We start from the raw sequence: 19387 nt of genomic DNA, 5'->3' as shown, positions 1-19387 counted from the left end.
TGGAAGTTTGCTATTTTCCCAATAAAGTTCTGGTCCCCAGTGTCTAAAGGCTATTGGTTTAAACAAATAACATAGTATCCTCATGATATTGGTATTTTCAATTTTAAGGGTAAGTATCTGATAACAGACGATATTCAGATTAAGAGTCTGGTGGAACATTCCAAGTTATATATGGAGCCGAAAGAAATCAAATACCACTCTCTATTCTTATGTATAGATTATTTTATTGTAAAAATGTAATAATTACACATCAGTCTGTTGTAAAATCAATGTTGTATTGGCATAAATGAATTCCAAGTTTAAAAAAAAAATTGGTTCCATTCCAAGCAGAAGAAATAAGCATTAAGCCGTAATGGTACTGAAGTTATTTTCAAAAGATGCTAAGGCAATTAAATGCGTTTTTCCTATAGAGAACTTAGGAAAATTAAAGTTTCTGGGTGGATTATCTTTATATTTTCTTCTTATATAACTACAACCATATTTTTATATTATCGGCCTTGAGATGATATGCAAACATACTAATTCCATCAAGATTTTTTCTTATTGAATTAAATTATATTTCTGCTAGAAACTTTCATTCTAGTCATTTTAAATGAATAATCAAACCAACTACCGAAAGCAATTACATGTTTCTTTTAAGTGACTGTTAAGCCTTAGCCTTCATCTTTCCCCTAGGGAAACAGATTAAAAGCCATTGTTAGATTATTTGCTATAGAAATCTGGATTATCATTCTAAAGACAAATGCTTACACTGGCGCATCTCACACAGTAGAATCTTCTATTCCGCGGTGAGTGGACTGCGCGTGTGAATACTGTGCTTTGTTGCATAGGCGCCAGCCCCCGGCTCCGACCCTCACAGGTTGGCTTTCTCCTTTGCAGCCAGGTGAGAGCCATGCTGTACAAAGGTGTGAATCGTGTTCTGTTTTAAAAGAACAAGACCAGCAGACTAATCAACTCAGTTGGCAGGAGCAACCTGGTAGTTTATCTTAGCTTAAATGTGCACGCAAATGAAAATAACAATTCAGAATGCATTCACCTGGAACTATCTTATATTGGCCAGAGCTAAAATCAAGAGTATATGTTTTACAGGTGAGGAGATATAAATTCATTTATGTCTCAAATGAGTTTCTGAACAGCTGCTTAAGCAATCGAATAGTTGTCCCTGAGGAGAATCAGTCCAAAAGGTCTGCCCCAGGACACACGCCCTGCCTCGGCCAGGCTGCTCTGGGCTCACCTTGGGTTTCTCGGCATTGTATTTGTCCAGGAGAGCCTGGATGCGGGCCCCGTAGTCAGGATGGACGTCAGTGAAGTTCTTGACCTGAAAGTAAATGTAAACATTACCCGAGTCCCTACCAGGCCAGGCCCCAGTGCTGGTCTCACAGTGTTGCCTCTAAAGGAGGAAGAACGCTTCCACAGAAGGACCCACACAGTGATGAAAAACAAAGAGTAAGACTGGGGCCCCGTGACAACTCTGACATGTACTGAACAAGCTTGGGTACATCATTCACCTGAGCACGTCCACCCCTCATACAATGAATAAGATAATTTCACCTACCTCATAGAACATTATGAGAAAAACACTTAGGAGGTGAGATGCACTGACTACATGGAAAGAGCTGACCTCACAGTAACTCAACAAGTTCGTGATTTGTATTAAGTATTTGTATTAAGAAATGTGCCCAAACACTGCCTGAATTTAAAGTATACAAAGACATTGCTGGGCAATTCCATACCCTTCCAGCAGGAATTCCCAACCCTGGGCTGAGCCCAAGCAGACAGCAGAAAGAGGTGGGGTGGCATGAACCCACATGAAGCCTTACAGCTTCAACATACTCGTATGTGAGAAGAATGCCAAGCGGCCTGCCTAGCTCTGTATCTTACAATCATTCTCATCAGTAAGATTAAAACCTGCCCCAGCTATCTCACAGAGCAACTGTCTGGCTCTCTGCTAGAAAAAGCAATAAATAAATAGTGCCACAAAGATTTATTTTTATAGACACACACACACTCATAATAGATAGTTACAGACACAGAACTTTGCCTCCAGAGAAAATGCCCAGCCTACTGGTACTTGTCTCCAGACCTTTGAACACATCCCAGACAGCTGCTAGCCCAGCTGCCCCTATGAACACAGAAGCAGCAACCAAGAGACAAGGAAATAGTGAAGTTTTCTATATTTACAAGAAGCTTACCCCTGTGGCAGGCCAGGAAACCATAAGTGAGAAAACTTCACACAACACAATGAGCTGCCATCAGAAATAGCCAGGTATCTTAGTTCAAAAGTTCAGCCTGAATTTGGAAGCAGCTCAGTTCTCACCCCTGAAAACACGCAAGTTTCTAGTTGCTTCTGAAGTAGGGAGGGTCAGGGGTCATGACATAAAGTGGTTAGACAGGCTTCAAATCTAAATGTAAAAATGTAATCTGTATTTTGTATCATCTAAAGTCAAAGCAAAATTGTGACGGGACCCCATTTTGATATTGAACATTGCTGCACAGAACTTGGCCGCAGTCAAATTAAACAGCATAGGAGAGAGTTCACCCTGAACTCAACTAAATTATTACACACTGGACAAAAGGCTGAGGATCAATGGATATACCATATGCGTTGGAGAGAAAACAACCAGAGGTTGATTGGGGCTTAGTTCTCATTTTCTTAAGTCCACTTAGCTCAAGTAAAATAGAAATAGACACTTTTAAGGGTTCTCTCACACAGCTGCACTCCCTTCTCAAGCCAGCAGATGTCATCCTTCAGCTTCTAAAATATCACTCACCGCTTTCTTCTGGATGAAAAGCTGTGCGTCTTTCAGATGGCCAGCAATGTTCTCACACAGGCGTCGCCTCTGTTCTTCATTCAGTACGTTCGTATAGAATGCCCGCACCTGCTCATAGAAAATACAGTGTGCAAATATATGGTGATGGAGGGAGAGCTGCCTGGGTGGTGAACACACAAGGCGATATATAGATGATGTATTACAGAACTGTACACCTGAAACCTTTGTAACTACTAACCATTGTCACCCCAATAAATTTAATTTAAAAAAAGAAAATATAGAGTTATCACAAACAAAACTCGCCCAATATGTGACCTGAAATGAAAAAGTGAGATTTCTCATTTGCATAAGAATGAAAAGCTTTTAGAATTTAAGAATAATTTTAAATTATAATTGAAACTGTCATTTGTGTTGAGTTCCTCACTTTTTGTTTTGTTTTATTTTAAGCAAAATAGGAAGAAGTCAGTTGTTAACTGCTATTTAATAATGTCCTTTGTAGTCACTGCTAATAAATCTCTTATAAGTAAAAGCCAGTTTAACCTACAATTAAAAATCCCACCCCACTCTTAATACTGACAAGTCCAGATTGTGCAAATTATCAAATGCAAACTTAGCACAACACAACCTTTGTTCAATTCACCCAAAACCACAGAATGAAAAAAAAACAAACCTAATTCATTAATATATAACCTTAGTTATTCAAAAGCCAAGATTTCTTGGAGTAGATAGATGTTAACAGTGATATCTGCCTTAGATTATTGGGTTTACCTCTAAAATTAATATCATCATTAGATTAAAATGAAAAATAGGAGCTATTGTGTTTCCCCGAAAATAAGACCTAACCGGAAAATAAGCCCCAGCATGATTTTTTAGGATGACATCCCCTAAACATAAGCCCTAATGTGTCTTTCGGAGCAAAAATTAATATAAGACCTGGTCTTATTTTTGGGGAAACACAGTAAGTATCAAGTGTGAGTCTAAATGGTCATTACTCATTTCTGAAAACAACCATTTCTAGGTTATAGGTATAATTTTATTCCAACATTTCATTCATCTATTCATTCTTTCTTTTCTAAGTTATGAAAGAAGTTATAACATTTTTTTAACTTAAGCAAAGTTTAAATCTGATATGAAAGTTTAAAAATCAGACTTTTGATATTAACACAATCTAATCAAAGTACTGCATTATGGGGATCTCCTCAGATCTACCTCCAATTCACTAATTCTCTCTTTAGCTGTATTTAACATATTGTTTAAACACCTACTGAGTCACTGTATCTGTTGGATTTTTATTTCAAAGATTGCATTTTTTGTTTCTAAAAATTTCTATTTAGTTCTTTTTCAAATCTACTTGTTCTTGTTTTCTTATGTCCTATTCATCTTATAGATAATATTCCTTTCTGTATCTCCTTAATGTTGTATATGTACTTATTTTAAATCCCTTTTATTCTATCAGTGCAATCATTTATTGCATGTGCAATCATTTACTGCATGTGCAATATCTCAGGGCATTGGATTTCCTTGTATGTATTGTAATTTTTCTATGCGACTCATCTTCAACACAAGTTACCTTCTGCAGAAATTCCAAATATGTATGAGCTGTGAAGGTGTCTTCACGTGGTGACTTTTTTTTTTGTCACCTATGCAGAGGCCTAACAAGGTTCACAGATTCACTTGTTTCTCAGTTCAGGACTTCCATATGGTTCTAAGTGGGACAAGAATGCAGGGACCACAGCTGAGCACAGTATAGGAAAGGGATCCCAACTTCTCAGAAGCAATTGCTTCCATGTAGAGTCCACATGCTTCCAAGCTGCATCTTCAGTCTGGTGGGTAATTTTTCCAATGAAATGCCAGTTCCTAGTTGTGGTCATTATTTCAAGAGCTCAGTTCTCTCTCTCTACAACACTAAGTTTAAGGCCTCAACTCTTAGCCCCTTGGAGGCATAAAATATTAATAAGATGTAAATAGGGTTTGGTTACCCCCATGAGATATACACCTTCAATGTTCATACACTGCTATGATTCCTTTTTCATTTCTGGAAACTGGAGATTGAACCTTCTTGTTTATTAGCTCAACTACATACTTTTTAATTGATATTTTTAGTCTAATATGTCATGTGTGAGAATTAGAAGAAAGACCTCCTACGAATATGTCACTTCAATCTACCATCTTGAACTAAAAGGAATTTAGTCTTGAAATTCCATTCGTGTGCTGCTGCCAACTTGCTCATGAGAGCAGGTTGTCAAATTTTTAGGAATTCTGTGAGTGACTTAAACACGGCCATGATTAAAAATTAAATTATATAAACTTACAATTAAATAACATTACAAACAAAAGTAATAAATCCTTAAAACACATCACTTCTTAATTAATACGTATTACCTCTGTTCTTGAGGACATTTGTATTTACTTCATCTCTATGGTGGAAATACTATAATAGTGGGATAATGAACATCACTTCCCAATGCCACAGGTTCAGTGACATCATGCCGGTAGCTTAAAATCAGCTCCAGGGAGTATTTTTCATCCTCATTCTCACAACACTGGTATGATCAGTCTTTTTAATTCTAGCCATTCTGGTACATATGTAGTGGTATTGCTTTGTGGTTTTATTTTGCATATCCTGGATGACTAGTGAGGTAAACCATCTTTCTATATGTTTTTCAGCTGTCTGAATGTCCTCTTGTGAAGTGCCTGCTCAAGTCTTTTGCTCATTTTTCTATTGATTTGTTCTGTTTCTTTCTTATTGTTGTGTAGGAGTTCTTTATATATTCTGCACAAGTCATCTGGTAGATGAACAGCAAATGTATTCTCCCACTCTGTGGCTTGCCTTTTTAATCTCTACATGGTGTCTCATAATGAAGAGTTCTTTTTTTCTTTTCATGAGATACTTTTGATAATATCTACTGCTCTGTTTCAATTCCCTAATCCTCTCTTCAGTTGTGTTTAATTGAACTAAGTTCTTAATTTCAGTTGTTGCATTTTCCAGTTCAGTATGTCCATTCAATTCTTTTTGCATAAAGTTCTATTAAATTCTCCATGGTTTTTTTTCTTGAACATATTAACCACAGTAATTTTAAAGTCTATAATATCTGACAATTGCATTATCTGGGTCAACGGTAGGTTTGTTTCTATTGACAGCTTTTTTACTCCCCTCTTGGTTTTCAGTCATATCTTATGTGTTGGGTATGCTGGCAATTTATTATTGAATGCTGGACATTTGTAAATAAAACAAGAGAGAGAGATAATTTGAGGCCCTATTTTCCTTTGAAGATTTATGTTTGCTTCTGGCAGACAGTTAGGACAGAAAGAAATTGCTTTAATCCAGTCTGAGATTGAGCTGATGCAAAGCTGTGCCTCAGTTTTTGTGAGGGAAAGCTTATTTCAGGTTTGCCATTATTCTTGAGCGTGACCCTTCAGGGATTCCAACTGAAAGCCTGGGAGGTTAACCAGAGGCCTCTTCCTTAGCAGGCCCTGAACTCCAATTTTTATCCCTCCAGACCCATGAAAATGCTGTAAACTCTGTTCAGCATCTTGGTCAATGCTTACAAAAGTAACAAATGCCTCATTAGGAAAGAAAGGGCCCTAATGCCAAGCTCACATCTCTGCATTACTTTTCTGTCCAAGATCTTGGCCCCTCAAATCCTTATTGCTCTGTTAGCTCCCCAACGCCTTAAAAAGCAGATGCTTTTTGTATCTTATCTAGCTTTCCATGTTCTCCATGAGAGAACAGGTCTGAAAAAAGCTAGGCGGCCATAAGCCAAAAGTGGAAGTCCAAATGAGTCTTTTTTTTTTTTAAGAGTATAACTCTGGACCTTCTTCATTTCCCATGAGACTTATAGTCACAGGATTATGCTATAAACCTGTAAGCAGTATCATGACTGCTCAAAAACATGACTTCAGTATAGCGATAAGAAAATATCTCAAAATAAGGATGATTATCTAATAAGCTTTAATGTGTAAGCAACAGCCTCATTATCTAATTTCTGCAGAGTTTATATTGGCTAGTTTAATACTGGAATAGACCTCATGTAGGCAAAATTCTTTGAGAGGCAGGAATTGTATTGTAATATACTTGGTATCACCTGCATATCAAGTATAATGCAGTTTCTACAAAAGGCTTTTCAGGATTTGTTTAATTCCATCTAAATATGGTTTATATCCTACAACAAAGTAATTTCTTTTTTATGTACACATATATATGTATACACATAAGTGCCTTTCAAATCAATATTATCTTCACAATCAATTCCTGTATTTTAGTGTATTTTACTTAGAACCCACATTTATAAAGTGAGAAACTAGAAATAGGTCCTAGTCTCACTTAAATACTAAGTTTAATACCAACTACCAAAGCAGAGCTCTACGACAACTATAATTTTTAACTTTATTCTTTTCTTGTGTGTGGTATAAGTTGCACTGAACACATTAAGGAGGTGGCAGCCCTTCAAAGTTAAAGGGTGTCTTTCAGTGCATCTACGTAGGAGCCCACAGGTCATGGGAAAGGTGGGCACTTGACCCGGGGCAGTTAGCTATAGGCTCGCCAGAGGCAGTAATGTGACCTAGAGAGAAAAGATTAGTCAAATCAATCTGATTTCCGCTCTCCAGAATCTGATATAGAAGTACTGAAAGAGACAAAAGATGGTTCCCCCACACCCCACACCCCAAAAAAATGTAATATATGGAGAAAGAAGCCATCCAGAAGAGTTAGGCCATGGTCACAGCAAAGCCACAGCCATGTAAAAACAGAAGCTCTGAGGCAAGGAGGAGAAAATAGAAGGACATGGTAAGAATAAGCAGCTCGTATCACGTAAAAGCAGAGGCAGACAGATGAAGACTAGCAGCATCACGGGAACGCTGGGCCCTGCAGTGAAAACACCTATCCTCTTGCTACTGAGGCTCCGAAAGTATTTTGAATCGAGTTCTAGTCCCTTAAATTTAGGCAGTCTTGCCCAGATCCTTACGTTTGGCTGACGTAGGTTTTACTCGCCCATTTCTTAGATTTCCATGAAATCACTTCTTCCCCAATGGGCCCCCACCTTACCCCTTCAATAAAATGTGGGGGAACTGAAATGAGTCCTATCTTGTACTGAAAGGGCACAAGTAACACAGCTCTTCATCTCCATCTCACAATGGGACTGACTTATGATTAGAGAGGTCTCCCCTAAAGTCAGTCACCTTGAAAGGGGGAAACCAGCAGACACTGAGACAGAGTGGTTCAGCGACGCGCACAGCAGACAAGGAAGTCGTTACCTGAGAGACGTTATCATCACTGGCACTGTTGTAGCGCCGCACATCCCCAGAAGAGGGGACGCTATGTTCCAGGGCATACTTCTGCTGCTGCTCGGGAGCACTGAAGCTGTTGGGGTAGTAATTGGGGGCACCACCTTTAAAGGCAAACCACACAGATTCACTTAGGGAGACAAAAAGGGAAGGAAGTCTGCAAACAATGCAACGTAAAATCAATTCAATTACTTATGTCTACGAGTATGTATACACACATACACATACATACACATGCATGCCAGGAACATGTTATTTTTAATGTGCCATGTTCACCTACAGGCAGTACTCGGATTCTTAGCGAATACTGCCACCTCCCAAATGCTCGCATGGGCTCTCTCACTCTGTGTCTTGATGAAGAGATCGCAAATTCTCTCTGAACACGTCAAATGGTCTAATCTATAAAATCTTCTGATGGTGACCGTACAAAAAATATATATATAAAGGTTTGATTTGACCCCCACAGAAAATGAGGCCCAAAGACACATTTCAAATGTGAGGACTTGACGTGGACTCAGGCTCAAGCCAATACTGAAGCACAACATTCGGGAGTGACTAAAAGTGCTAGCTCTGCACCTTCGGTTTACAGGCACATAAACTGGGACTGGAAGGGTTAACTGCTGCAAAGGCACACGGTAATTAGGGGTAGGTGTGGGATTAGAACTCTGGGTTTTTTGTCTCTTCCATTCCACCACATACTATATTCCTATCGCACAACTCTACTTCACTTTTCCTTAAAGGTTTTTAGGATTCTCAGGGTATCTCTCCTGTATTGACTACAACTTTATTCAATTCTAGCTTCACTTCTACTTCCCTCCACAAATAAATAAAAAAGGAACTTTTAAAACTGTGCTATGTCTAGTATGTCAGCATTCTGAACTAACAGAAAAAAAACAGCAACAAATACAATCAAAACATCTTTCATAATTTCTGGAAAAATATACAAAGCCTTTTTTTTTCCATTTTGGCATATTTGTTTTCCTAACTATACTCTGCTTTGGCTAATAATAGCAGAAGCTTGAATTATATGAACACACACTGCCTAAACAGAAGGAGTAGCCTAGAAACATATTAAGTGGTTTGAACAAAGCAATCTGGGTTGGAATTTTACCCAGCACACTGCCAGAATAGCTTACTCAGAGTGGATAATCCAGAAGTGCCTGATGATCACATTTTCAAGGTACCAAGTGCATGTGGGCAGAGGGAGTACACCACACTATTACGGAGCCCAGCTACTGGCCCAAGAATTTCATTCCACGTCAGCCATGTCTATATGAAAAGCAAAATGTGCCAATAACTAGCAACCACTGTGGTTTTTCTGCATTAATTCGCACTTTGAAATGTGCCTATTTGAGTAATTTTTAAATTTGATTTCCAAATAAGCTCTGACCTTTACTCAAAGAGGGAGTTGTCTTCAAGTCACTCGCTACTGGGAAAAACTAAGCTCTTTTATCGAACTCTAAGAGCACAGCCCAAATGCTCTAGTTTTAAAATGAGGCAAAGGGTGGTTAAACCTTTTTTATAGTTTTTTCATATGTATGCCACTACAGTGGTAAACATGAAGCAATTAATTATTAATGGATTCCAAAATATACATTAACCTCTAATAAGTCTCAATAACGAAAAGACCAAGAAATACGAATGGAAAATAAAATCACTTTAGAATAAAAATGCAGCAGACAGACACAGGAAGTATCAATTACTTTGAGCAATAATACATCCTGTAACTCTGTAAACTCAGAGAGCAGAAATATTGTAATCATCTGATAGAATCAGTTAGTGGGCATGTAAACTTGTTAATAAATATGTGGAAAAGGCTTAGTGAGAATGGTAACAAATGCAAGGCACAAAATTATTTACACAAAATAATCTTAAGTGTATAAAAAATATTCCCAGAAAAGACTGGCAAAAAATACAGCAAAATATAACCCTTTGGGTGTTGGGACTATAAGTTGGTTTTTCTTATCCCTTAGTTTCCAAATGGGCTTTAGGGCACATGTATTATGTTTATCATAGGAAAATTAACTTTGTTGGAATACAGACATCTAGGGCTATAAATATAAATGTTAGTGAAATTTCTGAAAGGATCTATGTAAGCAACCTATTACTAAAACACATGTCCTAAATATGAAAGTTAAAAAAACTAAGATCTATGCTAAACTGGAATATTAAAAGGAAAAAACATAATCAAGCATTCTCTAATTAGAACAATTAGCAATAGAAGCTATTGGTACATGGCACCAACAAAAAGTAGTTAACAGGGGGTAAAATAACATAAATTTGATAAATGAGCTCCAAAAACCAAAATGCAGTGGGTCTCATCTCACCAGCTGATTTACATGAATTCAACTCATTCACTTAAAAAACAAGGGGAGGGAAAATGAATCCTTTGATTTGCTCTATGTCCCCTATTCTAACCTACCCCTCGCCTCCAAATTCTACATAGCTAGGCTTGTTCCTCCACAGCCCAAGCAGAAGTGTAGAGAAATAAAAGACATGAACTCTTGGCTTTTGGACGTCCAAGATTCTAAGTCGTGGTGATTTCAGAGTGATTTAAGGAATAGTCCCCTTTGTGAAGAGTCTCCAAAACCTAACCTCTACGATGGATCCTACTCTACTATCTCCAGAGTGAAAGGTCTTTCTCCCAGCCTTTCACTATCAGATGGATAGCAAGTGAAATTTGAAGTGAAAACTCTCAATGAAACATATAAAATAGATAAAAGGATGGAGAGTCCTCAGGCAGCTTAAACCATCACTGCTGGGCAGGAAATACGCAGTTGGCAGTCGCGTCTGAGGAGCACCTTCCCAGAACAGTAGGTCCCGTGGGGTGAGACTGAAAACCACTGGCCTGCCATCCCACCCTTCCGCTCAGCAGTGCCCTCTGCCCTCACAGGGGGAGCCAGATGTCTTAGGCCTACCCTGGTTGTCGAACATGCACATGGGGCCGTCACGCTGGTAGTTGGCCACTCGAGCACGGTAGGGACAGTTTACAGGTATCTGAAGATAGTTGGGTCCCAGGCGGTGGCGGTGAGTGTCAGGATAGGAAAAAAGGCGACCCTACAGTCATAAATGAAACGGACACTGACTGTGTGTAGTACCAAAAAGAAACAAATTTCCACAAAACCAACTGTATAGGAAATTACACAAAAAGACAACACCCATATTACAATCTGATTTATGTCAGAAAGCTCTGAGACTTTGTAGATATAAACAAAGTAATACACAAAAAAATCCGTGGTTCAAAATGACGGCCCTATAATGGCACAAGGTCCTGAATCAAAGATTAAATTAAGTTATATATTTCCCAAGGCAGAATGATAAGCATTTTGAAATTTCTTTCAGTTAGTGTTGAAACAGAAAGGTTTATGATTAACTCTGCATTAATCTTAGTATCCAATTATTTAAATATTCTCATTATTTAAAGCTCTACTCTATGAGCAGTTTTCTTTCACTGTTTTCATTGACCTTGAATCTGAAAGAATATTCTTATAAAAATCAAGTTGAATAGGGCAACTTACGCAATAATTTTGTACCAAATCACTCATACCAACATGCTTAAGTCTCACGCTTCCAGTCTCACTATTCTGTCAATAATTTGCTTTTGGCTGAGTGACTCTACCGCACATCATCATTTCAAATAGCCTACGGTAATATTTAGATGACTGGTCATATAGCCATGACAGACCCACCTGTAGTTTAGAAGCTGGTTTCCTCCTTTAGATCAAAATGGACTAAGCTATGCTCTAAGTGTGCCAACAGGACAGAAGATACTATTGAGCCACAAGCAAGCAGTTCCTGGATATAGCCTCTATCATGTAATTCCGGTTTTGTGTCACCTTGTGTTTATAAGGCAACGCTACCCCACATACAGATAGAGAGCCAACGTTGGGAAATGGACACAGCAAGGCTACCATGTTTCCCTGAAAATAAGACCTAGCCAGACCATCAGCTCTAATGCGTCTGGAGCAAAAATTAATATAAGACCCAGTCTTATTTTAATATAAGACGGGGTATAATATAATATCCAGTCTTATATAAGACCAGGTCATTATAATATAATATAATATAATACAATATATAATATAATATAATATAATATAATATAATATAATATAATATAATATAATATAATATAATATATAATACTGGGTCTTATATTAATTTTTGCTGCAAAAGACGCATTAGAGCTGATGGTCCGGCTAGGTCTTATTTTCGGGGAAACAGTATACCCTGACAGCAACTAGGCCTCACCCAAGGCCCTGTGCCCGAGCCCCCTTGCTGGTCCTGGCCCAGAAAGCAGAACAAAGTTCTCCCACTCGGGCAATCAGGACACCATCTTCTCCATTCCTGGTAAACTGCAGTCTGAGAGTAAAGGAAGGCTGCTTTACATCAGGTACTCAGGAGACAGTCTCTCAGTGACTTACATTCTACTACTGTGTCTTTTCCCCAGGCTCCGTCTGGCTTGCCACTTGGAATAACAAAGCCTTACCATGTATCACTGTGACCTGTGGAAAGGTGACTGAGAAGACTGTCCATGCCTGTACAACTACTACCACCCTGGGATGCGCAAGTTCTCATCAGAGCAATTCCAAAGTCCTGCTAACTGGCTCTCCACTCCCAGCCCCTCCTCCAACAGTGGCTCCCCACACATTCCTGCCAAAATAATTTTCCTAGGGCCCCATGCAGACTACATTACTTACCCACTTAGAAAACCTTAACCAATTCCTCACGAGTCGCCCAACGGCTAACTACGTACCACGTCCCTCCCGGCACGGGCCGGAACATGGTTCATGCATTACAATTCACAGCTCAAAGACCTAAGAAGCTGTAGGGAAAACCAGGCTAGGAACTGATATCCTGACTGAACCTACTAAAGCTCTTTCAAACACTTTTTTAAACTCTATTTTAAAAAACTATAAAGACAGAACACACAATTTAAAATATGTGTTTGCCATAATTGAAATTAATACTAATAGAAATTCTATGATTCGTTCATATACTTCAATTCACTAATAGAATTATAGGATTTCCATTTATCATCCTTTTTCCAGAACTCTCTTTCTCACAGTTTCAATGAGATGCCCGACACATTAGTTTTTTTGTTGGTAGAGAATATGTATGTATTCGCTGTATTTGCTGTGTGGTCCTTTTCCCGGGGCTTAGGCCTCCATCCAATGCCCCAGTGCTCTTCTAATTGGAGCACTCAGTGTCACTCACTGTGGTCCCAGAGACCCATGGTAACCCTGGATTCTTGTGAAAAGCCTTTGGGTAACCTTTTATTCCTGAACCTGTTCCCTCAATACCAGGGTTATACAGTCTTAGCTCTAGCCAGGACAATTTTGTGCCTTGGCAAAGGCAAATCCCATAAACTGCTCCTGCTCATAGTTCAGCTCCCTTCCAGCACCCAGGCAGAGGAGGCTCGGGACTCAGGGTCACGTTATCTGGCTTCCTCTGCACCCCGGTTCCAATGTGAGCACTTCTGTTTACCCTCTGTAATCGTCTTGACTTCCCTTTTCTAGTCCCAACCCCAGTTCCCTCTTCTTTTTATCACCAATCAGAATGATTCTACTTGATACAACATACCAGATCACATTTCTCAAAACTGAAGGAAACTTTTCTTTTCCTAGAAAGGACAACTGTACACACTGCTACTCAAGCGCTGAGGTCCCTTCCAACATATGCTCAGTGTACCCAATCTTATTTCTTTCCTTTAGGAAAGAGCGGACTGTTTACAATTTAAATATACCCGACACCATCCACCTCTGTGTCTCTCCTGATGTCCCCCTCCTGCCCCATTTGACCTCTGTGGAAAATCAAAATCCTGTCCATCTTTCAAAAGCCATCCCAAATGCTACCTCCTTCTCGAGACTTTGTCATCGTCCTCCTATCAGACAAGCTTTCTCCTGATTCACCACAGCATGATGCCTTACGTTATAGTTGTCTTGTGTTTTTGTATCTGTTATAGCAGCCAGGATGGTCTATCACACACAGTAAGTAGATAGGTATTCAATTTATATTAGTTACATTGCACTAAAAACTCATAGAAAACTTATTTTCTATAAAAGTCTCAAATGTTCCCAATGTCAAAGCAAAAAAGTTATTAAATAAACAAGGGACTCTTAGCTTGCCTTCAAGGAGTGACACCTGAACTGGAATCAGATGCTTACATAAGAGCCATCAGTCCCTGCAGTTTGATCTAGGGTGTAATCTTTAACTTTTGTTTCATCGTCATAGTCCAAAAAATGCAAAAGATTGATTTACTCAATAATTATTAAGCTAATGATTTTCCTACTGACTTCTAGTCCCAAGAAGATTTTTCACTCTTTGTACTCTTGAAAGAGCAAAATGGAAAGTGAGAAAAAACAAAGTACTGAATGCCTAGGAACATTACCAAGACAAATGGTTAAATTAACCCACTGCTTTTAATCACTGAGAGCACAAATTTAGTTTGGAAAAATCATGTCCGGATCTCTTTTTATAGATAGAAAAATTCAAGCATCACCACAGAACGGGAAATGAATAAAGTTATGCCGACCAAGGCGTTATAATCAATGAATGATATTCCCTCCTGTCAGCTACAGACTGGACAAAGAGTGCTTTACTCTGCAAATACCTGAGACATTTCTAATACGATTTTTTTTTTTTTAATTAAGAGACTAAATGTCGAAGTCTTAATCTATGGAGGGACTTTAATACGAAATTTGGTTTTTACTGTGATACCCATCTCAAAATGTTTTGGTCAGTCCCACAGGAACTACGAACCCAGATGAAAGTTTAAGTGATGTTCTAGTTAATTCTTCATACAAAGACCATGCCAAATTACACTGTGTATGTGCGCGCGTATGCACACGTGCAAGCAGGCACTCACACGCACTACCGCCACAGTACCTCTCAGCCCCCCAGGTTTACCTGAAGCATTTTGTCAGGGCTGGGTTCAATGCCAGGGGGCATGTTGCTTGGGTCAAAGGCCAACTGTTCAACTTCAGCAAAGTAATTCACTGGATTCCGATTCAGGACCATTTTACCAACTGGGATAAGAGGATAGTCCTTGTGAGGCCAAATCTAAAAATAACGGCATAGTCCCAATTACAAGACAACCAATTGAAGGAAATTAAAGTACCCACAAAAATGCCAGCTTTCAAATATAAGGAAACCAATGATAGTAAGTGAAAATAATAATGGTGAATCCAATAAAATGATAAGAACTTAAGGTGAATGCATTGGTTGACTCTTTTACAATAGTAAACGGTAAATACTGACACTTTCCCTAGGCAAAAGTACATCATCTTTACAAAATTTGTTCCTTGCTAACAATATATCAAGCCCCCTAGATGACTGCAATGATCTTACCAAACAGGAACTGGTGAGCATTCATTCACAAGCGAGGACACTCTAAAGTGGTACCCCTGCAGTTTGTACGTGACTTCCTTATCATGATAAGTGCTTGACTGGAAATTTGTTAAAATTAGGTACGAAGAGACTTAAAACAGAAAACAATTTAGTCGTTAACTCACTCACCTTGGTAACATCAAAGGGATTAAATGAAACTGTTTCTGCCTGTTTAAAGGTCATGACTTGGATGTAAAAAGTCCAGGAGGGGCAGTTGCCTGTGGCAATGGCATTAAAGAGATCCCGGAGGCCATAGTCAGGATCTTCCTGGGCAAGTTTTGCTGCCTCTTCAACTGAAAGGTTTTTGATGCCCTGGTCAGTCTACAGAACAAAAGAAAGAAGTTCAAGCTGAAATGTTTTTGGAAAGATAGCATCAGATTTCGAAAGTAATGGTGAGACAGGTATTTACCAACAGGATGCTCTAATTCTGCCTTATTTCCATCCTGGACCCAAAAAGGTATCTGTGCTCAGAACCGTGACTCAGGGCTAAGACATGTCAAGCATGATACTTTACTGTTTGGTAATGCCTGACTCTAAACTTCAACAAAGAACTGTAGAAAGGTAGGCTAACCCAGGGAGAAACCTCCTTTGATCTCACCTAGAGGCCTGTATTATCTCCTCACATTTGAGCACAAACCAAAACCTTCGATCTACTCTCTCCAGGGAGAAACGAATTTCAGTGTGCACCTTCCGGCACCGGAACCATTAAAGCAGAGAGCCACAGAAAAGGAACACTTTCCCAAATGTGTATGGCAGAGCTCCCAGGGTCCAGAAGAAGCAAGCTTGACTACTGACAGCAACTGTGTGGTCTTCTCTGACCACATGAAAAGGAGACCAAAAAGAGACTACACACACTTCTTCTAATTGGGCAGCGTGCATCTATTCACTTGGGTGGTGGCCAACAAAACACTCATGGTATTAACCAAAGAGATCAATATTTCTCATCCTTGGGGGTGGAGTTAAGGGAAAGGTGGGAGAGGCCTTGATCTTTGCCAAATCCTCAGAGGTAAGGAGATGGGGCACCCTGCCCCAAAGGGAACGTGTACCTTATAATGGAATTTGCAATAAACTGCCTCTCCATTTGCATTAACCAGCTTGAAAGTATGGGATCCGTATCCATTCATGTGCCTGTGTCCATCTGGAATCCCTCGATCACTGAACAGGAAGGACACCTAAGGAACAAAAAATAAAGCCTAAAAATTCTAGTTTAAATCAAAACATCCTAGATTTTTAAGACAGTCCTAAATTTCCAGAAAACTCCCTTAATGACATGGAACATACTAGCCAAGTACCCACAGCAAGAGTTACCATTATTATCATTTATTTTTTAAAAAAGAAAGAAAAAGAAAAAGAATTTTAAAGCAGAATGACAGATAAATCATTAACCTCAGGGCTCAAAATCCTACAAAGAAAAGCTAAAACGAATCTGAAAACTAGACTTAACTTTTTATTCAAAATTTATTTTAATAGCAAATTTGTTTGGCACTATTTTTACCTCATTTCCCAAATACGAAAAGCTTTACTTCATACTAGAGGCTTTAATCCTTAATATTGCTAAATATCAACTGATAATGTTTCTAGTATCACTTAAGGGCTACGAATGGGGCAAGATTAACAAAATCGGTCATTACAAATTTCAAGATCAAGAAATCTGAGGAAGCCTCCCAAAAAGAAAGTCAGAAACCAATTCCAATAAAATAGTCAAAACTGGAGAAAGACGTTATGAGGCCTAATTACAGTTCCATCCTAGGTGATATATTATACTCATAACAGTAAAAAAGAAGTGGTCGCACCTGATGCAGAGACTCAGGACGCAGGCTCCAGAAATCCCAGACCATGTCCGGATCCTTCAGGTGTGTTTGAGGGTTTCTCTTCTGGCTGTGGATAAAGGACGGAAACTAAATGGGAAAAGAGAGAGAAAAAAATAAGTTTACAGGAAATATGGCGTCTTATGTTATATAATGCCTATTGCTAGGTTTATGGATTATTATGATATCATGAACAATATCATCCTAGAACTTTAAACTGCCAAACCCTAAAATGAATTTTACCCTCTACCTGTTCCTAGGGCAAAGTACCTCTTTTTATTAATCTTCCACACACTGAAAGGAAAACTGGACTATTCCCATGAAGTCAGTGAATCCTGAAATGCCAAATCTAAAACCAATGGTGATTATTATTTGAGCTAATAAACAGATATAAAATACAGAACAATGTGTTTTAAAAGCCAATCTAACCAACCCAAATTCTCTTTTTTCCGCCTTTCCCGGGGCTTCCCCTCAAATCCCAATCGATACAGAGCATTTGAAATCAATTTAAATCAACAAAATACCACCTACCAGAATGGCATCCCTGATGAAGAAAATGGGGGTATTATTCCCAACAAGATCCCAATTACCATCCTCAGTGTAAAATTTCACTGCAAACCCACGAGGGTCACGAACTGTGTCCGCGGAGCCTGATTCTCCAGCTAAAAGATTAATATGGACAAAATGAACCATAAGCCAGAGTATTTTGCATCCAAGAAGCCTAAAGTCATAAAAAAATATTGAGGTCTAACCTTTCCAATCCATTTCCTAGAAGGACATTAGGTATTAAAGTGTCTAGGTTATTATTTCTACCACCCACCAGCTAAATTGGTCTACAAATGAAACAAAAGAATTAATTGAGAGTAATACGAGAGTACAGGCATACCTTGTTTTATTGCGCTTCACTTTACTGAGTGTCACAGATGTTGTGTTTTTTTACAAATTAAAGCAAGACCCTCCACCCGCAAAAAGACTATGACTCACTTTATTTCAGTACTCGCTTTATTGCAGTGGTTTGGAACCAAAACCACAATATCTCTGAGGTGTGCCTATCTACGTAATAACAGCTGAAAAGACTGTCCATTTAACATCGTAAGATAGATGTGTTCAAATAGGTAATTAAAATAAGGGACGAGAATAACTACAAAAATTAAGGTAGTGAACAAAGAGAATACATGAGCTGTCAAAATGATGAGGTTAATATTAAGAAAATGAGTTAAAATATGGGTTCTTATTCTTAATTTTGTTTATTTTGGCATGCCAAAGTATTTTTAAAAATGCACAAACACAGACTGAAATAGAAACAGAATCACAACATTACGGTGTGTTGAGTGCAGTATGATAGATCTAATTCTTACTAGCTCTGTTACATAGGAAAAATCACTTCACCGCTCGGAAATAGAAATAATCCCACTTTGCAATGTAAATCCACAGATTAGATTACAGCTAATATATCTAAAGCACCTAACCATAGATGGCATAGAGTTAATTCTCAATAAAGGGCAGCTGTTATCTTGGTTTTTTAATAAGAGCCCCAACTCCACACTTCCGTTTGAGGCAACCACTTGTAGAAAAGTTCTTTGCAAACATTACAGAATTGCAGAGGTGGCCTCTGCACAAGTGTGATTTCCTAAGACCTCAACAAACAGAATTATAAGTAATTTCCTACATGTCTCAAAATATTTTTTCTACTATAAAACTTGAGTATAATTTGCAGAAGTGCTTATTGTCTATCTTCTAATAAGGTTTTCTTGAAATTAAGTTATAAGTGCCCCCAAATGTGGTACAGTGTTGAGTTAAGCAATACCAGGCATGCAATCGGACAGACTCACCAACAGTGGAGAAGCGAACTGCAATGGGAGTCCTCTTTCCAATGTGCTCAAACACCCTTGCCTTGGTGTATTTGGTAATGTTGTGCGTGACCTCAAAGTAGCCAAAAGCCCCTAAGGAGAAAACACAGAAATCCTCATCATGACATCATCACTCAGTCTATCAGACCCTCCATAGGGATCTGGGTGACAAGAGAAACTAATGGTTAGCACGAGCCTTCTGGGAGCTTCCAATATGACAGGAGAAGGGGAGATGTCCAAACACAAAATGAGGAAAGTAGGGGGTGGCCAGTTAGCTCAGTTGGTT

General features: G+C 38.8%; 1 protein-coding gene across 2 annotated transcripts in view; it reads right to left on the bottom strand.

The window, feature by feature from the left end:
- Window positions 1-204: 204 nt before the first annotated feature.
- CAT (catalase) overlaps window positions 205-19387 on the bottom strand; it is a 28677-nt gene continuing 9494 nt past the window's right edge. For both annotated transcript variants that reach the window (XM_019738543.2, XM_074336199.1), the window contains exons 3-13: window positions 19084-19194; window positions 17783-17913; window positions 17237-17341; window positions 16490-16615; window positions 15573-15764; window positions 14964-15116; window positions 10973-11111; window positions 8025-8158; window positions 2772-2879; window positions 1235-1318; window positions 205-919 (exon numbers count right to left, since the gene is read on the bottom strand). In XM_019738543.2, coding sequence (XP_019594102.2) covers window positions 854-919; window positions 1235-1318; window positions 2772-2879; window positions 8025-8158; window positions 10973-11111; window positions 14964-15116; window positions 15573-15764; window positions 16490-16615; window positions 17237-17341; window positions 17783-17913; window positions 19084-19194 — 1349 coding nt within the window. In that variant the 3' untranslated portion in view covers window positions 205-853. The remainder of the gene's footprint in view (window positions 920-1234; window positions 1319-2771; window positions 2880-8024; window positions 8159-10972; window positions 11112-14963; window positions 15117-15572; window positions 15765-16489; window positions 16616-17236; window positions 17342-17782; window positions 17914-19083; window positions 19195-19387) is intronic.

Source organism: Rhinolophus sinicus, linkage group LG06, assembly GCF_036562045.2.
Source record: "Rhinolophus sinicus isolate RSC01 linkage group LG06, ASM3656204v1, whole genome shotgun sequence".
In the NCBI taxonomy this organism is placed as follows: Eukaryota; Metazoa; Chordata; class Mammalia; order Chiroptera; family Rhinolophidae; genus Rhinolophus; species Rhinolophus sinicus.
Note: the sequence above shows the minus strand (reverse complement) of the source record. Positions and strands in the feature narration are given on the sequence as shown.